Below are 18,568 nucleotides of genomic sequence, written 5' to 3'. Positions count from 1 at the left end.
CACGCGGTACACACTAGAATTGACAGTTTACTGGTGAGCGAGGAACACTTGGACACATTCGAGGACACGCTATATCTGGCCAGAGTGCTATCGGATCATTCCCCCATAGTTACCTCTTGGACAATAATAATAATAAAATAATAATAATAATAATAATAATAATAATAATAATAATAATTTGGCATGTATATAGCGCTACGAACCCTCAGGTATCTGAGCGCTGCTTATTATTACCCACGGTGTGTGGTGCTCATTTATCGACCTCGGAAGGATGAAACGCTGAGTTTGGCGCTGCCGGGATTCGAACCTGCATTCGCAGGCTCTGCACTGATGTCAAAGCGAGCGCTCTACTCGCTGTGCGACTTGACCGGTGATAATGGCACCCCGACCCCCCCATACCCACATGGAGACTCAGAGGCGAAGCACTGTTAGATAAGGCATTCCAAGAACAGATTAGACAATGCACGGCGAACTATTGGCAGATGAACATGGACAGTGTCCAGCACATCAGCACGGCATGGGAAGCGTACAAAGTAGTGATCAGAGGGGAAATGATAGCCACCACATGGGGAGCCCAAAAATCCATCACAGCGAAGTTAGCAAGCGCCAAAGAAGAGGTGAACCAATTAGAATCCATAGCCTCCTCAGACCCAGCCCACGTACGCAAAATAATCGAATTAAAGAAGGCCTGCCTACAACACTGGGAGGCCCTCGGAAAACTCAGCTACGCCAAATACACCGAGAGAAACCACGCCCTCGGTGATAAACCAGGTAAGCTACTTGCGTGGCTTTACAAGCGAGAAACCCCCAGAACACCCATCTGCCATATACGCGATGCCAACGGCATAGACACGCACTCACAAGCTGCCATAAACCACGCATTCGCTGGGTATTACCAGGCCCTCTACACTGACACCCCACCGCCTACAGACACTGAAATAGAGGACGTACTGGACATCATTAGACTACCACACCTTGAGGAACACGTAGCGGAATCCCTGGAAGGGCCAGTAACCCTGAAGAGGTTGCAGTTGTTATTAGAACGCTTCCCTCTGGGAAGGCGCCGGGTCCGGATGGACTCCCAGGCGAGTTCTACAAGGCCTACGAGGACGAACTAGCCCCGTTACTCTCTCAAGTGTTCAACAAGGCATACGAAACAGGCCAACTACCTAGTACCATGAGGGAGGCGGTCATCATACCACTCTTAAAACCTGACAAAGATAGCGCCGAGTGCGGCTCATATAGACCCTTGTCCTTACTAAACACAGACAGTAAGGTACTTACGGCAATACTGGCCATGAGGTTGCGGAAAGTCATCCCGACCCTGATCCACCAAGACCAAACGGCATATGTGCCCGGCAGAACCATCACCGAAAACCTACGCAGACTGCACCATGTCATCTACAGTACCGAAGGTAGACAAACGCAATGCGCAGTGGCGTCCTTGGATGCCTCCAAAGCGTTTGACTCAGTGCGCTGGAAATGGCTCCTGGCTACCATGTCCAAGATGGGGATAGGGCCTAGCTACATTAAGTGGGTCACACTCATCTACACCAACCCTGAGGCCAGAGTACGCACCAACAACACTTTCTCAGACAAATGGAGGCTATCCCGGGGAACTAGGCAAGGATGCCCCCTATCACCCATGCTGTACATTTTGGCTATAGAGCCGGTGGCAGCATACTTAAGACAAGAATATGGAGATGGGGGCATAGTGGTAGACGGGGAGAACCACGTGATTTCTATGTACGCTGACGACATGCTCCTCTATCTAACGAACCCTGCACACAAACTGCCCTACATACTAGAAACTTTAGACAGATTCCACAGATATACGGGGATCCAGATTAATCAGAACAAATCCTGCCTGTTCCCCCTAGCCGCCTTGAGCGGAGAAGGGGCCGGAGTGCTCCCCAAGCTAGCCCTGAAATGGGAACCCTCCTCCTTTAAGTACCTGGGCATTAGGGTGCACAGAGACCCCAAGACAGAGCACGCTCTGAATACAGTTAGGGCAAAGGAAGGACTGGCAAAATCAATGGAGTTCTGGAGCAGGCTGCCGCTATCGGTGGCAGGCAGAGTGGGTTTACTAAAAATGGTGGCGTTACCCAGACTTCTTTACTTCTTCACTAACGTACCATATAACATACCACGACAATTCTTCAATGAACTACACAAGCTGTGCAGGACATTTCTGTGGCAAGACGGAAGGCGCAGAGTCGCCCTGGAAACAATGCAGAGACCATATGGCAAAGGGGGCCTCAAGGTTCCTAACTTCGAACTGTATTACCTAGCTGGACAATTGAAGCACGTGATACAATGGATGGCCGATGAGGCCTCAACAGACACTCGCCTGCTGCAGCCAGGAGCACGCAACTGCTACTCAGGGGCCTGCTATGGATTGAACCTACTCGTACTTGATCCTCTTAGGTATCCAGATATGGAAAAGAACCTGCAAGGCCGCAATGCTTCCGGACCCCTACTCCCCACAGATCCCGATAGCTGCCATCATGACTAACTGGCCGGGAAGTCAAAGGATAATAAGAGACACTTGGGAACCTAGTGGCATCGCCACCCTGGGCGACCTGGTGGACGACCAGGGAATCTTAAATTTTACTGAGCTACATGAAGCCTCTGGGATCCACATGGGACAGTTCTTACTGCACAACGCAGTGGTCAAGAGACTAGCAGCCCGCTGGCCCACAATGGAGAACTTGGATACCGGACACAAAAGCATTGAGATCCTGCTCGGAGCAGCGGAGGGGGGCCACGAGACCTCCAGAATATATGAAACACTGCTAGACAGCACCACCCAACAAAGCCTTAAGTGTAAGGAAAAGTGGGAACAGGAATTTGGCTTAAAGTTCGAAGACAAAGAGTGGGGGGACATAATGGTATACCACAAGAAGGTATCCAGGAATGCCAGGTTCCAACTCATTCAATTCTACATCATGAACAGAGCGTACCTCACACCAGACATTTCCAGATTTAGCGGAGCCATGAGTACGGGATGCCCCAAATGCAACGAACCCCATGCAGGGATGACACATATGTTCTGGGGATGCCCCACCATACAGTCCTTCTGGGTTCAGGTCAAAGCCAAGGTGGCCGAGGCAAACGTCACCCTGGAGGTACACACGCCAAAAGCATGTATCCTCGGCAGATACCCCAGAAGCAAGAAGAATAGACCACTCAATAAACTAAAAGACCTAATGTATATACTTGCAAAGAGACGCATCGCCATGAACTGGAAGCGCCCTCAGGCCCCGTGCCTGTCAACATGGTGGGAAGACCTTCGCAAATGGACGAATGCCGAAACAGCTGCTTGGGAGATGGCCCAGAGCCAACAAAGACAGGACACCTCGGACGACCTACTACAATGGGTGGCGCTAATTGTTACATTGTTCAACCCCAATGCAGAAGGCTCCTCTGGCGAAGACACAAATGACTCACAATAATCACAGAGCTGAAACTTGTGGTGTATTACGTTTTGGTCCGGACAATTGGGAAAGGGGGAGGGAGGGTGGGGTGGGTGTAATTGTACTGTTGTTTTGTTGAGTAACCACGTTACTGGTACAATGTAAACAATAAAAACAGATTTAAAAAAAAAAAAGTGTACATGAGTCTGAATTTGAATCAGAGTCCGAATCTAATCCAAATACTTGGTCGGAGGAGGATGCAATGTATGGATGAGACATTTGGCTTACGGCCAAGAGGAGGGTTTGTCAGTCCAGAAAAACCAAACACCCCTTGAGGGTCCGGAAATGAATGATAATTGGTTGGCCGAAGACCAACCGCCTCATTTACAGTGTAAGAATATATATTCATTAGTCATTAGTTATTACGTAGCTATTAGTTCAACTAGAGTGAAGCCATTTTAAGATGACCAGAATCGCCATTTTGTTTTCTCTCCCTGCTCTCTCTAACGTTGCCACTTTGCCTCATGTAAAACTGCTTTGCTGCAGATAGTATTTAGCTTCAATGGTCTAAGGCTAAGAAACATGTTGAAACATTACAATGGAGAGCCAGACAGAAATGCCCGATTCCCTCCCTCACATATCCCTGAAGACGGGGAGCAAGGCATTTAATCAGTACACGAATGCCAGCTAGTCTCCTGAAAGAATAGCAATGTACGAAACTAGCATTTAAAGAGTTGAATTATGATCTTCTTTACGGCCCCCCTTTCTGAGCCCAGTGAGGCCCCGGAGAGCGGGCTGACCTCTAGAGCGAGAAGCGAAACTAAGAGATAGAGAAGTCTGGTATGTGCCAGTCTCCTATGCGCAGCTTGCCCATGAAAAACAGAAACGCTGTGTTCTCGCAAATAAAGAATGGTGTCTGTAAAATTGAAAATTGCAAACCGTTACTAAATATGGTGGTCTAAGGTGTCATATTTGTCACACTGGTCAATCATCGGCTCTAATTCAAAGAGAAATGAATTGGGGGCGGCATCAAATGTGTCATTACTGATTGTAAGATGCTCCGTTTGTATATATGTAACTGATGTACGTTTCACGCTCTCTTGCATCCCCAGAGGTCTGTTAGACACACGTCGCGGGGAGTGGGACCACTTGGCCAACTGCGACTACTTTATATTGCAATAAAGCCTAGATTTTGGGAACAGAACCTTGTGTCTGGCGTATCTATTCGTGTGTGGTGACTGTGCCTTGTTTCCACATCCAAGGGTCCCTCAGGGGCCCCTTCAGGTACTGTTCCTATTTATCTTGAATCACGGGTCAGAAGATTGCCTCACCGGCGAACTTTGAGGTTGAATAACAAGAATCTCCTCCTGCAACCACGCTTTGTACTTAAGAGGTGTGGAGACCTGAGTTTTAAAGCCTGGGGATCTTCCCCTCTCCATCAGGCAGCTTCCCTCACTTGCCCAGTTTAGAAAAGCATGTAAAACCCATCAGTTTGATGGTGGAGGAACTTAGGCCTCCCTCTCTTCCCGCCTGATCTGTGACTGTTACTCCATGGCCACCTTTTTGCTCTTTCCATGTTTCTTGTTTGTACCGTCTGGTAGCGCCCTGAGGCCTGCGGGCGAGTTGGCACTTATTAGAAATTCTTTAGACTAGAAGAGAGCGGCTACCAATGAGAGTGTAGGAATTGAAGATGGGACTAGAGATTTTGTCCAATCACATGTGGGGTGTTGATTGCAATAAATTATCTGAGTGTTTTAATGGTTGCAGAAATGTATAAACTATCAACTGATGTGTTTCATTGAGACCTGGGTTAGTTTGGTCCCGCGGAGCATCTTACTGCTCACCGGACAATTATACAATAAACTTGCTTTACGTACAAAACGTGCACTCATTACTCAGGTGGTGGCCCCGCTTGAGTTGAGGTAATTAAGTGTCTTCCCCCATGTTAGGCAACGTTTGTATGCAGTTCCCTTGGGGACCACTACACACAACTAGGACTACAGGTGTAAGCAAAATCAACCTTTGGTATAATGTAGTACACAGTTTTGGTAGCGTTGCTGAGCAGCCAGGCTCATCTCAAGAGGGAATGTGAGCTTTAATGTTGTTACACAGAGGTCTTCAATCACAAGTATTCAAATATCCAAAGTATCAAGCACTTTCGCAGTGAGAGGTAAGTATTCTCGATCAGGTTTTCACAGTACCTTACAATGAAGAAAAAGATGCAGCTGAAGACTTCGGTTCCTGGCAGTTCCTGCAGATCTCGCTGTTCCTGAGCCTCAGTCTTGGGGACAAGAGGGAGGACGTCGGAGGACTCCTGCACTGCACTGGGACTGGTCAAAAAGCTGGCAACTGGCAAATCTTCAATTCCGGTAGCTGCAGACAAGCACACAAACTGATGTCCCTCTCCCTGGTTATTATGTTTCCTGCAGCACAATGAGGAAAATACACCCAGCTCCAAGAATGGTATCCGGGTGGCTTTGTGGCGAGTTTATTGGTCCCACCAACTCAAAGGGAGAAGTCGTCCTTGCAGCGGCTTCTCTGTCGAGGTGAACTTGGCGATTCGGACCTGCAGCAGGGTTTCACCGAGCAAACCAACAGTCCAGTAGTTGCAGCAGCCATCCTCTTCAAGCTCATCTTCGGTTCTTTCGTTCCAGCGACTCTGCCTTCCATCCCAAGAGACTCGCCTTTTATTCAGTTCTCTCCCATTCATTCCAGCCTAGCTGTCACTCACCCAGCAGGATGGCTGTCCTTGCCGGACAGTCAGCCAGCCAATCACGCCAGAGTCCATTTGGGTCTCCTAGGAGACTAAGCACAGGGAGTTTCGGGCACCTCCCTCACTTCCTGCCCACCTCAAACTCTCGGGAGCCAGAGGCAGTCTTCAGTCTTGAAGCCCGCCAAAGGCGTAGGAACAAAGGGACCAAACCTGGTTTGGCGTGCAGAGACAAACTCTAGAAGGACCTTTCCAAAAAGAAACGACGAAAAAAGAAGACCGGGACCTGTTTAAACAAAGGGGGCTCAGGCGCCATCTTGAAAAACATGGCTCCCGCGATTTTTCATTACCGGTGTTGGTGGTCGGGAACAATCATGGTAGTTCATTGTAAAACGAGAGGAAAGGGTAGCATTTGACTGCTACATGAGTTTCTAGACATAGGGGATACTAAGTAATCCCTACAGCACTCTATTGTAAGATAGGGTGTGCTGGGTTTAGGAATTTAAAAAGACTAGTGAAGTCAATTTCACTTTACTCTCTCTGGGAAACAGTTTATCCTAGAGAAGGTATTTAAACCTTGGGACAGCCTAAAAGGCTACCCTGTGTCACTGCACTGAGGGTGTTGTGTGACACAAAATGAAAAGATAATCTATGGAGATGTTCAGGCTCCATAACCAAATGAACACATCATAAATAAAACACATCAAAATACATGACAGAGTGAGAAAGAAAGCCCACACACTCCAGGTAAAAAAGCCTTGTCCTCAAAATCCAGCAAAGTTTTTGGGAGTCTCCAAGGTGAAGGGAATTAGATCATTTATGAGAATTCTCCTCAACATTCCACACCCGAAGGCGCACAATTCAAACACCTAGACAACCGCACAGATGCCAGTTTCTCCTGGTTCTACACGCATCAACAGAAAAGCACAACTATCTATCCTACTCCCTCTTACCTCACAAACCTACCCAACCCACTTTCTTATATAACCACAGCGCCCGGAGAACATGCTAATGGTAAAGGTGCGTGGTATAAGTCAACTTAAAGTCCTTCACCAAACTCTCAATGCAGAGTAGCTAAGCAATTAGGCTTAAACTCAGGAGGAGGTAGGCCTGGTGTGAAGTACAGTTAGTAAGAGCAAAGTCTATTCTGGAACAGACATCCACATAGGTAAGCACAAAAATATACTATGTATTAGCACAGCAAGAAGTAAAATCAACAAACGACTGGCAAGAAAGCTCAAACAAAATGGGTTACCTAGCACTTTAACAATCCACCCAGGAATCTATGAAATACACACCCTCAATAGCTAAAGTGAAGGAAAATAAAATTTCTAAGAGAAATGTGCAGGTCTTAAAATGGCTAGTATACCTTAAAACATTAGCACAAGGAGTTCAGTCTCTTATAGGTATGTGTTCTTATTAAGCAGCTTTTGTAGAAAAGTCAATGTAACAAGGTCAGTTAGTTCTCCAGCTATGGAGTGGTAGACTACCAGGACCTAGATGGCCGAAGAGAGGTGTCCGGACCAAAGTTCCCGCTTTTGGCTCGGTAAGGAAGCTATTTTTAAATTAAGGGCTTTAAATCCACTGGAAGTCAAAGGGGATATGGGTGCATAAAGAGACAAGGCAAATAGACTGCAAGACCATGACTTGCAATGCCACAGACACCACAGGACAGGGAATTGGTGGGAACAACTAGGCTCTTCACAGGCTTGGCTGTATATGACTCACCAGCTGCGGGTTTGAGGCTTCCAACGACGGTTAGGTCTGGCCCAGCAAAGATCCCAGGACTGGGTGAATATGACCCAAAATAAGTGGCAGCAGCACAGGAGAATTCCTCAGGAGCAGCAGACGGAAGTGGCCATTGGTGGGACCGAGGACAAGGTCTGCAAGCCCTCAGAAGCAGAGTGGTCAGTTCATTCAGGCCCATCCTTATGGTGAAATGGCAGGGGCAGGTTGGCGCGGTCCCAGCAGATATTTACGAGGATGCCAGCACATGTTCAGCAACAAGACTCTAAGAAGGGGCATGTATAATGCTGTGATCCAGTCCAAGTCGGGTGCAGGCCAAATGCAGACCAGTGATGATTCAGACTTGTATGAATGCAGAGCAGGACATCAGACATTATTGGTCACACCAGTCTAGAGATGGAAGGGATCTGTGTAGGTCTTCCCAGTCTATTTGAAGGCAGAGATGTGAAAAACTGGGATTGCATTTGGCCAATGCTAGTGCAGCATAAGCCCTTGCAGTCTCAAATGCTTTCAGATTATCTCCTTTGATCCAGCTTTCAGTCTTGGGGCTGCTGCAGCCCACCTATGGAAGAAACCTGCAGCATTCAAACAGGTAGAGGCTGCCCAATCACGGACATACTGCCACCACACATTCTTCCTAGCATCAAGGCATACCCTGGGCTAAAGTGTGTATTGCAATCAGACATTCCCGAACCCACTTTTCACCCATCCACACACAAAGCACCAACCAGGAGTCCAGAGCTATCAATGGAGTGCAGCATGCCAATTTCTGAACAGAGAAGGAAGGAAGATGGGTATCTCAGCATGAGAAAGACACATTTAAAGCAGGAGGGACCAAGCTACAATCTGGAGTACCTGCTGCAGGCATGCAAAGATGGAAATGGGACCGGTCTGCCTCTCGAACGAGCCATTTCTGCAATCTAAAGTTGCAGCTTAGAACAGTGCTCCAGTACCTGTTTCTTGCCGTCCTTGTAATGTGTTAGGGCCTCGTAGAGGTGGCTGTATGGACGAGAACGCTTGCCTTTCCCCACATAGAAGATGGCGTTGATGAAGGTGCGAAAACATTCAGCTTGGCTCAAGTTAAGGGAACGGCATGGCAGATTGCGGGTCACTCTGTAGGAGGGAGCAAAGACGAAAATTGTACAATGAATAAAGTGTGCCATGGCCCAGCAATATGCTCAACATTTGAAGCAAAATGAGGGCTTTTACTTTTTTAAATCTTTTTACCTTTTTTCTTAAAGGCAGCCTAACACGTGTGAAGGGAAACAAAACCTTTGAGTATTAGTGCATCCTTTTTGTGTTGGTTTACGGTTTACATTTCTGATTTTTTATTTTAAACACCATTTACATACTTTTTCTACAATTCTGTGAAATTACATTATAACCAATTACCAATTATAGGTTTCCCACAGTTTCTTTCTAAACACCCAAAGAATTGGGGGTGGGAGGGGAAGATTGTGAATCCCAGACAAATCACTGCAGCAGAAATAGGATGGCAAACATTGGAGCATAACAGAACATGGGCTCAGCCCATTTTGATCGTTGGGGGTGAGCTCTGTTGCAAACTTTGCTACAGCCTACCCAGTAAAGGCGTGGTTGCCGTCATGGCCGGGGATCAACAGACGACTGAAGACCATTTAAGAATTCACTAGCACTTATTTTGGTCATGAAAAGATGGGATCCGGCCAAGGAATGGAACCGTGGTCTTCCGTACTTCCAACTTCTCCACACCCACCCCACCCTGGTTCCAGAGCACCTCACCTCGGCAAGCAAACCAGTTAACTCACAGCCACTGGCATTTATAATGCCCTGTACACTTCTGTGTTGGCTCTGTGCCTATATTGGTTGTGATCAGGGCCACGAGTTAGTCTACTGGCACACTGCCACCAGTTATCCCCACCTGGGACCTTTAGGTCTTCAGACAGGGGTGAGGGAATTATGTATCTGGTTGGACCTCAGGGCACAGTTACCTTTTTCTACCCACTTTTGATATACTTCGAACTTGGCTCTCAAGTTGGTCTGGTATTATGCTTTTTGCTTCTTATTCAGGCCCTTAAACAGGGCCATCCCCCATCACTTACAAAACCCCATTTTCACTTCCAGGTTGTGAAGCACCTCATTCACAATGCCTTTCTTCTGGGTTCTCTTCTCCCATTCAATGTTTCCACCTCCCTCCGGAGGTTTGAATAGGACCTTACATCCATCGCTGCCTCCCCTGCTCATTCCTTACTTTCCTCTTTGTTTCTGCCAGTTCTCCTCCCTGTCTTTTCTGTAGTATACTTCTCCCTCCTTCTGTGTTTCTCTAATCTTCTTTCTAGTTCCTCTGCATTCCGTTCCATGTGTTCCCTCATCTTCTTCCGACCTCCTCCTTTGCACTCTGTCTCCATCTCCCCTGCCTTCTCCCTGGTCATTTAACTTTCCTTCTCCTCCCCTTCCAACCCGAATAATCCTGCTTTCTCACAATCTCCTCGTCACTATTCTCCATCCTTCTCCTTTCCAGACCCTCCTTTCTCACCCTCTCCTATACTCCCTCCCTTCTCTCCACCTTCTTGCTACTCCACCACGCTCTGCTCTACACTCATGTCTCTCCTGCACTACTGGACTCCAATCATGGCCCTCGTACCTCCTCTATGCTTACAGTTGCTGCCCAATACTAGCTCCCCTTAGGTAGCCCAACGGGGCTGGAGCTTGGGCTGTGTAACTGTGTAGTTGGTGTCACTGGTGCGACTGTCTGTTGACTGGGTAAGACTTAGAAAAAACACCCATTTCCTAGGTGACCCGTGCTGCGGTTCTGCTCACTGAAGTTACAAAGCGTATGTCCATTATGTTGGAAATATTCTAACAGCATCCCTCAGTCAGGAGATTCTCCATGAAGGCCGCCAGGCCCAGCTTTTGTACTGTCTTTCCCACATGGTTTCTGGCTCATTGCCTACACATTTGGCCCCTATAAACCGGTATGATTCGGACCAAGGGCAAGTAATATTATCTATTAACACACTGCAACTTGCAAACATCGCAGAGACAGGTCCACAAGCTCCTCACTTTGTTACTCATCTTTACCTTCATCTGCAGTCTTGAGACCATAAGGACCACTTCCTGTACAAAGCAGTGATCCCGGGGCACAAGGGGCTATCTAACACATGAAACTAGGATTGCGTTAAAGAACTGGGGAACCCTTGTACTCCGCTTACGGGGCCTGAATCAAAGAGCAGGTAGTGGTACCCAAATCCCAGGATCACCCTACTCCCATTCTCTACCGTCCGGGTTGAAACATTATTACACGGTCTATGGTTAAAATCTTTAAAATATGGCAAAATAATCGAAATATTTGGTTGGCTAAAAATAGAGTTGCACCAAAATGACCACTGCTATATAGGAGTACAGGGATGAGTAGTCAACAGGCTTACTCAGCCCCATACTACTACTAAACCAGCTGTGATCCCAACTGCATACGTGAAACAGGCCCAAGTCGACAGGTGCATCTCCTTCAACTCCAAGGGTAGCGCAGGCCAACAATAGTACTGTGGTACCAAATTAAAGGAATGCCCCATGTTCTATAAGCATAGCATATTTTAAAATAACAATATAAACGCATAACACCATAAACCAGACAAGTAAGGGAAAATACAGAGAAGGCAGACTTTAGAAATAAAGGGGCACTCTAGGTTTGAAGATGGGGGTGCAAAGGCAACAATGTTAAATTTACTGACTGACAAAGGGTACTTGTCACTAGGGTCTTCAGGGGCTACCAAGGGGACAAAACCACTTCAGGATGATAAGTCTTACTTCACAGGCTTTTGGCATCAAACCGGGAGTCAGGGTGCTCTCTGCACCAAGTTGAACTCTGAGATGCCCGAGGTGTTTGCAAATCAAGGTCGAAGAGGACTCTGGTACTTCCCTTGCTGCTGCTTGGATGGCGGTGTAGGTACATTAACTGGCACCAAAGCAAAATGGAGATGATGGGAGAGCCAGGATACACTTACCAGGTTCTTTGGTTGATTGGGTACGCTGGGAAAAAAAACTGTGCCATTCTTGCATGGTGACATTTTTTACAGGGACATCAACACATGGAACCGTAACCTGTCCAGGGGCTGCACTTGCAGGGGATGCTACCTCCAGTGAGCAGGACTCTGGTACCAATGTTCTGATTGCAAAGAGGCCTTGTCCAGCAATTGTTCTTCACCAATGTTCCCTTGTGATGGTTAGGGGGGGGGGGGTGTTGCTCTTCATTTGACACTGTGGTCTTCACCTCAGTGGCAGAGGACTATAGATTATACTGTGCTCCAAACCAGGTTTCAGATGAATCTGTCTTCAATTTGTTAAAGATAAATCACGTACGGGAATGGTTCACCCTCCCTTATGTAGGCAAAAGGCCACAGCGGAATGGTTACCTTCAACAAGTGTACCAAGATGGGGTGCTGTGTTCAGAATCTTCTGCTTGGTTAGGTCAGACCCAGAGTATATTGTCTAAAGGAAATGGGAGAGGGTAGGACATTTAGGAACTGTAGGATAATCCAAGATAGCAGATCCCTGGATCCCTTCTCTAATTCCAAAGTCCTTTCCGGGGTTACTCTGCTCCACTCAATTCCTCTGACTAGATCAAAGGGTCTCTTAATTAACGACCCAGGTGTGATTTACTTTGGCTGGCAGAATCTGTCCTTTGAGTACTAGACCTCTGCCCACTCTCTTCCTGGAAGGTGACAACCCTCAGCTAGGGCAGATGAAGGCTTTTGCTGGGGCAGAGGCAACATTGATCATTTTGTGTGAAACTCAACAAAAAGAGTTCCACCATTGGGCATTCATAGTTTACTTTTTTATAATTTCAATTCCATAAGGTCGGATATCTACAACCGATATCCTGCACACCATTACTGGGTATGGCCAACTAAAAAACAAATAAAGCACAAACAAAAACTATTTCAAACAGTCCATAAAAGCAGAAATTGTATTAATTTACATCATATGCGAAGGACATGTGTATCAACATACAACACCTATTTCATACATTCAATGACATTTACCCCAGGGACAGTACCTTGGGTCATTAAATAGTGTAACAAAGAGCAGCCACGGGTGTGATTTTCCCAAGTTTTAGCAAGTATGCCTTTAAAGCAAGATTAGTGCAAAGAAGAATAAAAGGAATTTAAGAAATGAACTGGCAAAGAGAACACCTAGTCTGTGGTAGAATAGGATACAGAGGAACTTAGTTCCTTGTTTCTCATTGGTTTCATCCAAACTAATGTATCCAAATGTGTTCACTCATTTGGTCTCATCTTACTGTTCATGTCGCATTACAAACATTCTTCCTTGTTGCAATCAGAAAGTGGTATAAACCATAAGAAAATATGATATAAAGCCCAATTTTTGTATTCCTTGTCTATTTTTGAATTGTGTTTTATTTGCATCCCTACGGATGTCTTGCATATACTATTTTCTAGAGTTAATTGTTCTAGAATAGGGTCTACCAACGTGTTTGCAGCATTGAGGTGGACTGGGGGTACTCCTGAATTGCAGACAGGAACCCCCGATGTGGCACGTTTTGGCGATCAAGAAAAGGAGTGGAATCGCCTTAGTCAGGGCATCTTCATGGAACCTGTGAATACATGCATGTGTTTTTTAGTGTCATGCCAGTGAATGACCAAACCTAATTCTAGACGCCATTTCTTCCCTTAAAACAATTACCCTAATTTAGAGGGAAGGGGTGGCTCCAGGCATCTTCTCCCTACTCGGGCAAACAGTAACGACAGAGAAGCTGGCACTGCACCGGTTGTGTGGTGGTAGGAGGTTGTCTTGTGGTCTACAGATCCCCTGTGTTCTAAGATCAGAGAACTGCAAATTGCAAGTGCATTGCAGAGTGCATCCCTAAATATAACAAATGTATCTTAGTTAGGTCTATCAATGTAGTGATTATGCATGCTATTGGAGGGATTAGGCAGACAACCCTAGCCAGTGCGCAGTCTCACATATTGCACCAGCATCCGAATGTGCACCTCAGTGGCTTCTCGGAGCTGTGTGTGGGAGGTGAAAACAAGGGGGCCTGTGTGGGCAGCATGCGTTAGCATCACAGCGCGTTAGTAAGGAACAAGTAACTTACCTGTAACTATTGTTCTCCAGCATGGGTCTGGCATGGATTCATATGCTTATGAATATTCCCCGTTGTCAGGCTGGGAAGCCTCGGTAAAAGAAAAAACAGTTTCACTTTCACTTACAAACTATTTCTCCTCTAAAACAACCACTGTACTCTGGGACATACTGCCCTCAGCCAATGACAGCCCTCTCCCTAAGCCCCTCCTCTGGCAGCCATCTTCAGATTAGGTTACCATGTAAAGCGGCAGTATGACCATGAAGAGCCGCAGAGGGGTAGGAGAGAGGGTTCGGATGTGAAACCGTGCTGGAGAACAATAGTTACAGGTAAGTAACTTGTTCCTTCTGCAGCATGGGGTCTGACATGCTCATGAATAAAGAATGCATAGCAGTACCACATTACACAACCACGGGAGGTAGCAAGCCTCAACGGAAGCAATACTCTTACCTCTGGAACAGACTCGCCTCAAGCGAACATGTCGCGTAGCACTACTTGGCTGATCCTGGACTCTTCTCTGGAATACCTGTCGACACAATAGAACTTTGTGAAGGTGTGCGTAGACCTCCACTTGTCAGCCCTGCAGATGTCCAGCAGGGCATACCAGACAGGAACGCCATTGTCGCAGCAATCGCTCTGGTGGAATGGGTTCTCGGACAGCCGGGCAGCGTTCGGAAGGCCAACCGATGACAGTGTGTGATACAGCCAGAGAGTCACCTGGAGATGGAAGCCTTGGACAAGGCCTTCACAGGGTTCACAGGACCAAAGTTCACAAACAGTTGAGACATTTTCTGAAAACTCTGTGTGTGCCACGTAAATCTTCAGAGCATGAGCAACGTCCAGCGAATGCAAGGCCCTTTCAGCCGGTGACGAAGGCTTCAGAAAAAACACAGTTAACAGGGTTTGTATCTCACCCACCATCCTGGCAGAGGTGATGGCCACGAGGAAAGCCGTTTTCCCCGTGGCTCGAAGGGGGCTTCCATGAGCCATAATCAGCACCACGTTCGGTTCCCACGCCGGGCCAGGAGCCTTCACTGGCAGGAAAGATCGAAACAGTCCTATGAGGAACTCCTTGAAGAGACGGTGGGACCAAAGAGAAGATCTTCCTAGCGGCCTGGTGTGGCAGGGGATAGCCGTCAGATGCACCTTGATGGAGGTGTGCGCCAGTCCCACCTTGGCCAAGGACAAGTATGGAAGAATCTGCAGGGCCGTGACCCTCAGAGGGGTGATCTTCTACGACCAGCACCATGTAGTGAAACGCTTCCACTCGTGACAGTAGCACTTAAGAGTGGACGATAGTCTGCCCTTGGCAAGCACCTCCCTGCAGTTCCGCTGGCAACTCGTATCCTCCAAACCCGAGGGCTGCAGGAGTCAAGCCCTCAGGTTCAGCGATCCTGGGTCGTGATGCAGGATTGTGCCGTCTCCTCTGGTGAGCAGATCCGGAACCACTGGCAGCTTGACCGGCTGCGATGTTGACAGGCTGAAGGTCCGGGTACCAAATCTGTCTCAGCCACGCCGGGGCGATGAGCATCATCCTGCATCGGAACTGTGAGTTGACTGATGACACGAAGCAGGAGAGGCAACGGGGGAAGGGGGACATGTACAGAAACAGGCCTTCACACAGGAAGGAGAACGCGTTCCCCCTTGATCCTTGGCTGGTGGAACCAGCTGGCAAAAGTCTAGCATTTGGAGTTTGCCGTCGCAAACAGATCGATCTGGGGCCTGCCCCACTTGATGAAGATGTGGGTCCATCTGTTCCTGCCGAAGTTCCCACTCGTGGCCAGAGCGCAACTCCCTGCTGAGGGAGTCAGTGATGGGGTTCTTGACTCCGGCCAGGTGAAAGGGGTAAGGAACATCTCTTGTTCGACAGCCCAGTGCCACAAGTTCGGCGCCTCTTTGCAGAGCGCTGGGGATTGAGTCCCCCTGCTTCCTGATGTAGAACATCGTGGTGGTGTTGTCTGTGAAGTTTCTCACCACCTTGCCCTTCAGGGACAGAAGGAATGACTTGAGGCCCCAGAACACTGCCCGCAGATCCAGGATATTGATGTGGAGACCCTTCTCCTCTGGCAGCCACAGGCTTCTGGTGTGCAGGTGTCCGTGGTGACTACCTCCCAGTATGGGGGGGGTTTGAAACCCTGTGCCCCAGGCGATGTTGGAGTGTATGCCCCACCACCTTACCGCCCGACGGAAGTCCTCGTCGAGAGGGATCAGTCTGCAAAGCTTCTGGACACTTGTATCCAGCGAGCGTCAACTCCTGAAGAGGTTGCATTCGCAACATGCATAGCTGGAAAAAGGTAGATGCCCGACATCATGCGAAGCAGCGACTTGAAGGCGTGCACCATTAGGGTCTTCAGTGACAACAGCAGTTGTACCTTTCCCCAGCACGGCCGCTATCCTCGCCACCGAAGGTGATGCTGGGCAGGAGACCGTGTTGAGCCTGGCTCCTAGGAACAGTGCATTCTGCAATGGTGTCAAGCAGAAATTCGGATAATTAATGGAGAACCTCAGATCCGTCAGCGGCTGGACGGTCGTCTGTGTGTTCGATGGCTACCTCTCTTGTGGGCCGAATTAGCCTGTCATCGAGGTACAGGTACACATCTATCCCTCGTAGATGTAGATGGGTCGCTACTGGTGACAGGCACTTCATGAACGCCCTGGAGGCTGACTTTAGGCTGAAAGGGAGGGCCTTGAACTAGTAGTGCCTTCTGTGCACGTCGAAGCGTAGGAACTTTCAAAGCTTCCTGTGAATTCAGTTGTGGAAGTAGGCGTCATCCAGATCCAGCGACGTAAGTCTCCTTCCGCCAGCTGGCCTACCTGCAACGTGACCATCCTGAATTTTTGGGACTTGAGGAACTTGTTGATACGCTGCAGGTCCAGAATGGGCCTCCAGTCTCCCCCCTCTTCTTTTTGACTAAGAAATATCTGGAGTAGACTCCAGAGCCCTCGAGTTGTCTTGGAACTAGCTCTACCACCCCTTTTTGTAGCGTGGCCCGTACCTCCTGCAGGAGCTGAGGGATGTGCTGCTCCTGCCGGGTCGCCGGAGGGATCCGCTGACACTTTTCCTGAAATTCCAGGGTATGTCCGTTAGCGAGAACGTCCAGCACCCATCTGTCAGGATCTCGTCCCACTCGCTAATGAATCCCGTCAGCCGGCCTCCCAACGGAGTGCCTGGGTGGGGGCCAGACATCCTGGCCAGATCAGTCCTGTTTCAGCACATGCGTTCCACCATGGGGGCGATGACAGCGCTGACCACCTCCACCGAAAGCCTTGGAACGGCCTCTGTAAGCATCCTGGGTCGTGGACTGAGGGGGCCGACAGGACGACAAGGAGCTACCACCAAAACCTTTCATCGATCTGCCCGAATTTCCTCCGGAGACGCGAAAGGAAGAGCAGTGCTGTTGGAGAGTACCCAGGGCACGAGCCATCTCCGTATTAGTCTTGACGGCCTGCAAGGATTCATCGTCAGCCTTCCCGAAGAGGTTATCCCAGTCAAAGGGCATGTCCAGTACCCTTGTCTGGAACTCCTGGTGGAAATTGGTGGCCTTTAGCTGCCCTCGATGACTGGGGCAGACGCCGTTCCCCATCTGCCAGAAACATGTGTCGGCGAAGTCCAGGGCCACTGAGATGGCATGGTTCAACGCCACTACATCTTCCTGGAGGAGTGCGATCGCCTCCACCAGCTTGTGGTTGGATAGGAACGCCAGAATCGGGGCCCACTTGTACCACAGCTCTCGGTCAAACCTGGCCACAATCGCCAATGCGTTGGCTGCCTTGATGGTCGACACCGGAGTTAATGACCTTCCTCCCCATGGTGTCCAAGTTCTTCCCCCTCGCTGTCCGGAGGGACGGACGACCACAAGGGGTTAGACAACCTCTTCCTCGCAGCCGCTGACACCGAAGAGTACGGCAACGGTTGTGACCGTAGGCACTTGGGTGCAGACTCCGGTACTCAGTACCTTTTCTCCAGCCTATCCCGCTTGGCCGGGGCAAGGATTCTTGAGGAGGGTTAGGCCTTCCTCCCACATGTCGTCCAGGGGGGGCACTGCCATGATGGTCTTCCTCTTGGCCTTGCACCTCTGGTATAGGAAGCCCTCCTTCTTTGTCTCCTCCGTCAGCTGGAAAAGTTTGGATGCTTTGGCAACCATGGCATAAAACAACCCCAACTCATCCGGTGGGGACGCCCTTGGTTGCGGAAATCCGCCTGCCATGAAGATGTCGTCCGTCGTCGATGTGGCCATCCCTGTGTCCGGGTCCATCGGGGTGGAGAGCACTAGGCGCCTGTGTGGAGGTTGATGAGGTGGTGTCAGATGGCGCTTCCTTGAGGCTGATCCAGAACCACAGGGGCCGGGGCCTGCGGAATCCTCTTCTGGATCTCTGACACCAGCATGTGTAGGATTGAAAGGATGTCCAGGGATACATCTCTCGGGTGAGTAGGCGTGGTCGGCAAACTAGGCCGCCGTCCTCCACATCCTCGTGGACCGTGTGCAGGGGCCCCTGATCTCGACGTCTGAGGATGAAACATCCATGTCTTGGGGTACGGCCTGTGGCTGGCCTGGGACTTCATCGCCCCTCCCACCTTTTGAACCTTGAAGGGTCAGAGACGGGCTCAGCAAT

At 48.9% G+C, this 18,568-nt stretch overlaps 1 protein-coding gene across 2 annotated transcripts in view; it reads right to left on the bottom strand.

Annotated features, from left to right (window-relative positions):
- ANKLE1 (ankyrin repeat and LEM domain containing 1) overlaps window positions 1-18,568 on the bottom strand; it is a 220,754-nt gene that overhangs the window by 52,266 nt on the left and 149,920 nt on the right. For both annotated transcript variants that reach the window (XM_069648922.1, XM_069648931.1), the window contains one exon: window positions 8,826-8,985. In XM_069648922.1, the coding sequence (XP_069505023.1) occupies window positions 8,826-8,985 (160 nt within the window). The remainder of the gene's footprint in view (window positions 1-8,825; window positions 8,986-18,568) is intronic.

This window comes from Ambystoma mexicanum, chromosome 1p, assembly GCF_040938575.1.
Source record: "Ambystoma mexicanum isolate Mex_15411 chromosome 1p, UKY_AmexF1_1, whole genome shotgun sequence".
In the NCBI taxonomy this organism is placed as follows: Eukaryota; Metazoa; Chordata; class Amphibia; order Caudata; family Ambystomatidae; genus Ambystoma; species Ambystoma mexicanum.
Note: the sequence above shows the minus strand (reverse complement) of the source record. Positions and strands in the feature narration are given on the sequence as shown.